Genomic DNA, 9,884 nt, shown 5'->3' with positions numbered 1-9,884 from the left:
AGATACTGCTAATAAGAGACAAAGGAAATCAAAGCTCTTAAGATAAGTGAGAGCGGTACATAACACCAACTTAGAGCCACGTGGGCTGTGGGGTCAAAAGGAGAAGGAACAAACCACCATTCTGGAGACCAGGAGTGTGGCAGATAAGGAAGATGGTTAGGTTAGGAAGTTAGGTTTCAAACTGCAGAAGAAAACATGACACACTGGTAAGCTGTCCTCTAAGTTTCAAATACTTTAGTAAAGCTGGGTGTGAGGAACCCTGGGCGGAGAGCAGGAGGGGGGCACTCGCAGAGCTGTGAGGAGCCTGGGATTGATAGAGAAGAATTAAGTTAAGGGCAGAATGGAGAAGATAGTTTTAAATGTTTTTCCCTAAATGTGTTTGTATGAGAGAATTATTCTCAACAGAAAACAGCAGTCATAAATGAACAAAGAAAGCATTAATATAAACCTCCAAACCTCAGAAAAATTGAACTTGCCCCTTATAGCAACTTACACAAAAATTTTGAGCAAAGATAAAGAACATGACACCTGAATTCACTGTTCTCTGACTTCTGAGCTCATACAATCTCAAACCTCTGCACCAGTTATATCCTGTCCTATAAAAGATCAGAATCTTGAAAACTACCTTCCCTCCCCTCAAAATAAACCCCAAACCTAAACCTGGCTTGCTTATATGGTCAAATGCAAAATGAAGACAAAAATCAATAAAACTAAATCTGATTTAAAAAAAACCTGCTTAATCTGAAGACAGGGTTTCGACTAATCAGAGACTCTCGTCACTCGTCTGTTTCCTATGCGATTGGCTACGAGTATATACGTTATCCCCCAAAACCACTTTTCTCCTCCTTCCCCTGCTCGCTTGCTAACATGTTTTTAAAGACGACCTTGAGGGGAAGGGTGGGGGGAGCTGAGAGCCTTCATCAGAGCAGGGATGAGGACAGCTTGGCCAGAAATGGAACTCACTCAGCTTTCGCCTGTGACTGCAGTCACTTTCAACTATGACTACTACGAGGACAACTGCCAGTATCACCATCTGCAACATATGTCTACTTTCCTCCCTGTTCTGTATACTGTTGTGTTCCTGGTGGGCATCATCGGCAACTCCATCTTAATAGTAGCCTTGGTCTGCAAGCGACGAATCCAGAGGCTGATTGACATCTTTATCATCAACCTCGCTGCCTCTGACTTCATCTTCCTCATCACACTGCCATTCTGGGTGGACAAGGAGGCGTCAGACGGGAGCTGGAGGGTAGGCTCTTTCCTCTGTAAAGCTAGTTCCTATATCATCTCAGTCAACATGTACTGCAGCATCCTCCTCCTCACTTGTATGAGTGCAGACCGGTACCTTGCTATCATGTATCCCTCTACAGCTAGAAGGGTCAGAACAAGATCCTATGCCAGTGGGCTCTGCATCTCCGTCTGGTTATTATCGTGCTGCTTGGGGATGCCAACCCTATTGTCCAGAGAATTAAAGGAGCACTATGGAAAGACGTACTGCACAGACAAAGCCATGACAGAGGCGAAGCAGATTGCATCACTGATGATTTTAATCCTGGCCTTCTTCTTCCCACTGTTGAGTATCTTAACCTTTTACTGCTCCATCACCAGGAAACTGTGTGTGCATTATCAAAAGTCTGGGAAACATGATAAGAAACTGAGGAAGTCCATCAAGATAGTCTTCATTGTAGTGGCTGCTTTTGTTATCTCCTGGGTCCCCTTCAATCTTTTCAAGCTTATGGCCATCCTTTGGGGCCTCCTGAAGCCGCCTGACTGTTTTCCTGACCTAGTTGCCCAGCTGGGCATGAAGGTGAGCAGCCCTTTTGCCTTTGCCAACAGCTGTGCCAACCCTTTCATTTACTACTGCTTTGACAACTACATCCGCAGAGCCATGATCAGGTGCTTGTGTCCATGGGTGAAACTTAGCAGTAGCAGCAACAATTCCGATACTTTGGACACTCGCCTGAGCCATTCCTTATCCAATTTTGTTGTGGGGGAGTATGCCACTAGGAAGAGGAAGCGTTCTGTGTCCCTCTGACTGGGAGCTGGGGCTGTGGAGGAAGGAATTTCCCACTCAAGAGATGGCAGGAAAAGAATAAAGCAAGAAAAGGGAAAAAAGAAATGAGCAACAGAGGGGCAAGTGTAATACAGTCACCACGTCAAAGGAACACTGCTTCACTTTAAATACAGGTATCTCCTACAGAATTGTAAGCATTAACCACAGAACTATGGTTCACAAAGATCACTGTGTCACTGCGCAGTGTAAATCTGAAACCCTCATACCGAGAAATATCCACAAATGCTTACACTGGAACCCCAGTAAAATTGACTACAAACTAAAGAAAAACTCATCCAATTCACAGTCAAAGCCTCTCTAAGGCAAGCTTTGACCCGAAATGCACAGGTTTTTATGCAGCCCAGAGCAAGAAAAACACAACACAAGAAGTGTTTCTTCTCTTTAGTTACCCACAAAAATAACACAATGCCCTCAAAACAACCAGATTTTCTGAATTTAAAAATTCAACATTTTAATGAATTTGAGGGTTACCAGTTCTCATAATTTGTCTTGTGCATTTTTCTTGAAGCCTCAGCTTCTTGATTATAGGATTAAATCTCAGTTTTAATTATAACAAGTAAAATAAGTTTCTAGCCCTTGTGATTTCAGAAGAAAGATAACCTGAAGGCAGAGAAACCAGAAAACAAGCAAAAGAAACCCTGCATTTAACCCTTTTCTAAAAAACAAAACAAAATGCAAAAAAAAAACATTCATGCTTTTAAGGACAGCTTTTGGGGGGATCTGACAATTTCTGACTGCTTGGGTTTATGGTGTGGCATTGTGTGCTGTTCAAAGTCCAGGTCTGCTTTATTTAGCTGCAATGGGCTTATGTAAAGATGCATATAGCAGGGCTACTTTCTCCAGCTGGAGTCAGAAATTATGTGCAAATGTTCCTGAAAAGCAAAATTAGCATGAGTTTCACAAACATTTGAATGATTCTCTGAATATGGACACTGAGAAATCTTGGGTGCAGGAGTGCTCACAGAAAAAGAATTAAAAATTCAAAAAATATTAGATCATTTATGGAGTTGAACAAGTCTTGAACAAGAACTTGTGGAATTTACAAAGCACCCTCTCTAATTTTCCATGGTGGCTTATTCCTATCCAGCAGTCTTTGGAAAACGCAGGTCTTGCTTTTCATCTGCTGTGGGGAAGATACTGCTTGCCTAACTGGTGTCATGTCTGACAGCAAACAGAATGAAGAAACAGAGAAAGCTCCACATTTTAAACAGCTGTAGGACATCGTAGGTTCACAAGCTGAACACATATGGAACAAGGAGTTAAGAAGCTCAGCTGAAAACTGTTACTGGACTTATATAAAGCTGACTACATACGTTCTTTTTTTAATCTTTCATATCCTTCTAAATCCCAGTGATAGAAACGTTTGCTTAGAACAAAGAAACCAAGGTACAGTGTTTTAAAGTACACAGTTAAAGTAAGAATTAAACTTCCAACAGCACCGACACCTTTGTTGTATTGCAACATGTCCCATATTCTGTTGTCTCTCCTGTTAAATGCTTAGCTTAATACATTACTGTTTGTCATAAATATAATAAATCAATATTAAAACATCCGGGATGTGTAATGTGAATGAGTTAGAAGACAGTTGGAAACTTTCCTATTTCCTGATTTTTTTCTTTAAGATTTCTATCTCTCTTCTTTCTTGCATTTAGCCTTTGTAGATTTTGAACTAGCTATCATGAAACCCACAATGGTGTTGACTTTAGCAGCAGGAGTCACGTTATCACTAAGTGACTGAACAACATATTGCAATTCAAGATTTGTTTCCATATAAGTAAAAGATCTTTCATGATACTTATAACCCTGTAAGATAAAGCAAAGTCAATTCTGTCAATGAAAACAAGAGTCAGCAAATATACATCTTAGTTTCTTAAAAAAAGAAACTTTTTTTAAGGTTTCTTAAAAAAACAAAAAGCTGGTAACAACTTCCATGCAATCTTTTACATAGCAAATCCCTTGTCATTTTACTGGGCAGCAGTGTTTAAAGTTAAAATTTAAGAGTTCGGTTCTGTGTTCCCTTCTCCCAACTTTGCTATGGAGGAAGTAAGTTGGCACACAAATCAATACTGTAGCTGTCCAGAAAAATTCAGACAAAAGACTTTCACAAGCAAAAGATCTGCAGCAATAGTTCCTAGACCACTTCAAAAGGCTCAGTGATCTACTATTATGTCTAAAAGGATGTCTAAGAAGAAATTGGGAATCTGATACTCTAAATTCCTGCCATCATCCCTACCTGGTTGGATACCACTCTGTCTGGTTTCATCCAACAGCCAGACATGGGCTGTACATACCATTGTAGCCTGTTTAGATGTTTGTATCAAGCATGCTTTAATGTACAGATCAATATGGAACATTAGGTTCAGTGAAAGACATTTCCCTCTGAAGAGTGCCAAGCAGCCACCAGAGAGGGGAGATACTTTTACATTTCACTAAAGCTAAGGGTTGCTTTCTAGGCAATTAAATACATTGAGGTTATTCCTAGAAGCAATAAGACACTTTACATATTGATGAAAAGTAAGTAACTTTAATTAGAGTGGTCTAACTAAAAAGATTGACTATCTCCTTCCTGAGGAGATGACACAATGAGTTACAGGGTGAACAGTCACACATCTAGACCTGCTCTAAGGTTTCAAAGAGAAGACAGCTATAACAGCTAGCATACTTCACCAAAAACATAGAGAGGCATGGGGAAAGCCTGAGCCCTGGTCAGAAGTGGGAAAACAAGCAAACAAACAAACAAACAAACAAACAAAAAAAGGTAAACCAAACGCTGGAAGAGATCTGTCTCTGATGTAACTGCAGCATAAGTATGTTCACTATAGCTTTTCTTTTCTTTTTGCACTTCTGTATTTTATAGACATCTGTAATAGTGTTGACTATTTTGGATGTTATGAATAAATGCTGGTATTTGCATTTTTTTCTGGAACCTTGCTGTAGTGGTGTTTAAGTAGAGAAATCAAGACATACTTCATCAACGGGCACTGCACACCTATACACCAAGGCAAGGAACCTCTTACCCAACACCCCAGCCCGTGCTCTGCTGTACCCAAAGTCTAACAGAGTGGGTCCTCATTTGAGCTTCTATTAGCCAGGTGGAAAGCTGGCACTATAGGTGTTAGCAGAGGCAAAAGTGTCTTTCAGCAATTGTAGGTGACACTAAAGGCTCTCTGGTATGCAGTGAGATACTGGTATACATGCATGGGTCACAAAGGGAGTGGCAAAGAGATATGAGTTAACTATTTTTTGCATGCATATTTTCTTCCCTACTACCTCTTCTAAACAATTTTCTTTTTTTCCCCTCTACACAAGAGATTCTTCTCCCCACACTTAACCACCAAATTCCTTTTTCAGGTTCACAGATGCATAAAGAACATTTCCAACTGTATTTTCAGACCTTTCATGTTTGAAAATCATAAGGGAGTCAGTTCAAATTTTGATATTTACCCTTACCATTTGATAGTTACCATCAAAAACTCCAGGAACATAGTGTCTCAATAATCTCTTCTTAATAATCTCTTACTATCCCTCTACTTTTACCAGTACCTAACAAGTAACTCTTTTTTTAATTAAAATGCATACCAAATAGCCTACGATTTATATTGTAGAAAGAAGTATACATCTTGCTTTAAAGAGGGTTTTGTTAGCAAGACAAACTCAGCCATTATTTCCCTCCACCTCAGTCCCCACACAATCTCTTTGGAATAAAATCAGTCTAAAATAACTTCAATTATTTTAAGTTAGGGTGGTTATTTGTTTGTTTGTTTTAAATACTCCAAAATATCAGATTAAATTGGAACCTACTCAATAACCTAGAAAATCTACCAAGATCTCCACCCATTACCTGAAGCTTCAATATGGCCTCTGAAAAAAACAAATGAACTTGCTAAATGTCGCAAGGCTTGAAGAGGATCACACAGAAGTGTCACAACAAACGTTTCACTTGAGGGGGAAAAAAAATACAAAAGCAGCAACTAATTCAATGAAACTAAACTCTTTAGATTCATTTAAGCTTGCATCCAGAAGACTATACCTTGTGAAGATGCTTATTTTACTCTTGTAAACTGCAAATCTATTTGACATTTTCATGACTTAATGTAAACATTGTTTTCAATTATTCTTTCCAAATAAAAGGCAAGCTGTACTTGCACAAACTTATTTCTGAAATTTTGACTATTCCTTGTCAATATTTATTATTCAATCCAGCCTCGAACAATACCAAAATTATCATGATTTCAAATATTTAACCTGGTAGACTGAGTAAAGTAACAGGATGACTATTTTATCTGTGTTAAAAGAACTTAATGACTGTAGACTGTTTTGCTATGCGAAACAGAGATCGTACAATTCTGATATGACACCTGCCACAAATCTTGGTAAGTAATTTGTACTGTTTTTTTTAATGATTTTAAAATAAACCATTTATGATTCCAGCTAAGAAATAAGATTTTTTCAAATCTAATTTCTCCTTTCATTGTCATGAAGATGTAACAAAGCAATACTAGCAAAACTGTCAGCAGATCTGGGTGGGAACATTTATCTGCCCTTCCCACAAAGCTTTTCATGATTTCAGAGATGCTTTTGGTCTGCCTTGGAATGAAATCAAGACCTTTTGAGTTTTTTCATGAAAACAACAAAAACAAAAAAATATTCTAGAGGTTAGTGCACTTCCCTGAGATGTGTGCAATCAAAGTTCAAGTGCCTCTGCTTCTGGATATAAATCTCAACCTTTTCAGATGCACCCCTATCTCCCTTTTGGCTTCAATGAATAAGTATTTTTCCAAGAAAAACTGTTTATCTCAACACAAAGAAAAATTTTACCCAAATCAAATGCTTTGGGTAAGCAAAGAATTCATCTCAGTGCCAGATGCTGTAACACCAACAGCTACACAGCAGCAGAGTAATTCAGTTCCAAGGGACTGGGGAGAAAGTTAAATAATGCAAACAGTGAATGGGGAATATCTTCAGATCTAAAAGCAGAGGAGCTAACTTACTGCACTCAAACAAGTAAGAAAAGTGGTGTGGTAACTGCGCTCTACTGACCCTCCACAAGTCCTGCAGTAAAGATTCGCTCTTGGACACTAAGGAGAAAACTCCCACTGACTTATGAACATTAAGATTTCATCTGCAGCTTCTTGTCCCAGCTCTTATCACAGACTCACAGATGAAAAGTCCCTCACAATGTGTTTGTACCTCTTGTTTCTATTTGGCTGAATTACAATAAGAACGTTTCCTGACTTCATAAAGATGTGCAAGGATAAATACAGTAAAAATTTGTTGACTGTTGCACAGGGACAGTAAGCTCTTTGTGCTTTCTAAAGCATATAGTACAAAGAGATGCTAACTCATGACTGGGGACACTTAGGTACACTTTTAGCACAATTATGTACTATTGCAATACTAATTATTCTTTTATGATCATTTATATTTATGAACTGTGTAGATTTGCAAGCTGTGAGCACAAATCATTGCATGTCCCAAAATTTCTAACTAAAAATCTCTTTCAGTTCTGCTTCTGTTTAAAAGACTTCACCTAGGCAAGGAGCATATTTTAGGTAACAACATGGCAAACAAAGAATAGCAAGAAGTTAGTGCAAATGGCTTAGAGACAACCCTGCAACAGGAAATTTATTATGTTAGAATTCCACATGCAATCATCAAAGAAATCAAAGAAACTGATATTGGTTCATAATAGCAAAAAAGAAAGAGCAAACTAAATTCATAACCAATGGAACCATGAACTGACAGTGCATTAAATGGACTCAACGGTGATTACTGTGCTACCTAGTGTCACACACAGAGGTGGTGGGGGTAGCCCTAGAAAACCAGAAATAGACCATATCCTCTCATGTAACATTATAAGAGTATACCACAAAGTGCTTTCAGTAACAACCCAAGCACCTGCGCAGTTTCCAGATGCAGGTCTTCAGCAGCCTGCTGGTGTCTTACTGCAAGAGACAGGAGATTTTGGAAAGCACACTAAAGGAATTTAGTACTCTACTCTCAGTAAAAGCCAGAGAGATTTTGGCCCCAAACACTTTTAGGCACATAGGATGGGAGTTTATTATAAAGTAAAACAACAAGAACTACGGGACATGAGAAAGCAAAGCGAGTGGGAAGCCAGCAACCTTCAAGGAGGAAGGCATCCTTTCACAAGGTCAACATAGCAACAGTAGAAAAGCCCTAGCAAAGGCCAAATGCTTTTTTTTTAAAAATATGAACTGTAGGTTTTATTTTTCCCACTCACCCCTCGTATGTTTTTGTAACAGATTACATCAGGTTTGGAAATACAGCCTGCATGTTATGGTTTGAGAGCAGGCAATATTTTCAGTACTAATTATCTAAATAATGCACTGTAACAAAATACACCTTCTTAAACTTCAAAATGGTTTCCTTATTAATAAGACAGCATATTCTTAGTCAGAAGCTCCCACTGGGTCTAGTTAGTAAATACACTTCCTCTACTGTTTACTTTTCACATTTTCTAGTGCACGTGGGGTTATACAAGAGGCATTCCAACCAGAGATCTCAGAAAAAGAAGAGACCTGATGTTTCTCCTGAAATTTGAACTGCATTTTGCTGTTTTGGGGGACTGGGGTAGGGCACAGGGGAGGCAGGGCAAGAATATCTGTTCAAAGAAAATGCCTGCCACGAAGTGACTGCTTGACTTAAGAGGTTTTCCTGTGCAAATGCCTATCTTCAGATGCTTTACAAAGCACTGATTTCCAGACAGGGCTGAGTGCTCACTCTCTAAACAGCAGGCCCTTCAAAAAGAGCTGAATTGGATAATGTCAGGAAATAACTGGATGCTTCCAAAAGTCACCAGTCAATTTGGAAAAAAACTCAGTCTTTTACCGTGCAACTGAGTTCTCAGAGCCTGATGCTCTTTTTTTCTACACTGAAAATGCTAGTTAATATGAACCATAAAAGAACAGCTGTTACTCAAAGGATGCCCTTTCTTTTACCCTCAACTTGAGGCAAAGAAAAACAGACTGTGAAACTGTGTGGCACTCTGTTCAGCTAGAGAATGAAACTTGGTCAGTGGTTTTAAACTAGATTCAAGTTGTCAGTCTAGCATTAAAACTGGCACACAAAATGACCAGAAAGTCAGACTTCAAATGCAAAGAGCAGTTTTTCCACTGAGGAACACCCTGTGTAAATACATATGCGGCAAACGTTTGCCCCATATAGTAACGTGCACCTGGCTTGACCACTCGTGTGACTTCCCTCTGTGCACTGCCTAAACACCTGCATGACCACACACGCAGCCCTCAACACCCATTTCCCCTGTCACCCACTCCTCACCCTCCCTCCTCAGGGAACCACAGAAACATCTATCCACACCTCACACAGAGCAAAACATTCAAACCATTACAGAAAGAAGAAGAAGAAGAAAAAAAAGAGAGAGATGCATATTCAGTTTGGTACAGCTCTGAACTTGTGGGAGTTACTCACAATGGGTACAATCACCTACGGAAATGTTGCAGTTAAAAGTGTAAGCTGACAGCTCTCAAGAAACACTAAATATATGTATATAAACTTGCTCTCCCCTCATAACCAATCAGGACATTATGGATGGAGGGATACTAAGAAGCAAAGAAAGGGCAGAAAAAAGCCCTAAAAATTGCAATGGCATGCCCAAGATCTGATAGCAGCTCAGTTGTAGACAAGGTGAATGGACCCCAGATATTCTGATCTCTAGTCCAAGAACATCGTATTTCAGACTACTTAGAACAGTGTAGTAATTGAAAAACCCCTCTGGACATCCCACTAGGAGAAGGGAAGAAAGGCTCAGTGAAAAAATCAAGAGAAT

At 39.3% G+C, this 9,884-nt stretch overlaps 1 protein-coding gene across 1 annotated transcript; it reads left to right on the top strand.

The window, feature by feature from the left end:
- The first annotated feature begins 931 nt into the window (after positions 1-931).
- Positions 932-2,035, top strand: GPR15 (G protein-coupled receptor 15). Its single transcript, XM_013950163.1, has one exon. The coding sequence runs from the start codon at positions 932-934 to the stop codon at positions 2,033-2,035; it is 1,104 nt and encodes a 367-aa protein (XP_013805617.1).
- The last annotated feature ends 7,849 nt before the right edge of the window (positions 2,036-9,884 follow it).

This window comes from Apteryx mantelli, chromosome 1, assembly GCF_036417845.1.
Source record: "Apteryx mantelli isolate bAptMan1 chromosome 1, bAptMan1.hap1, whole genome shotgun sequence".
NCBI classification, from domain to species: domain Eukaryota; kingdom Metazoa; phylum Chordata; class Aves; order Apterygiformes; family Apterygidae; genus Apteryx; species Apteryx mantelli.
The sequence above is the reverse complement of the archived record's forward strand: the minus strand, read 5'-3'. Positions and strand labels throughout refer to the sequence as shown.

Coding starts and splice junctions, on each gene's coding strand:
- GPR15 (XM_013950163.1), top strand. CDS start 932: ATGAGGACAGCTTGGCCAGAAATGGAACTCACTCAGCTTTCGCCTGTG.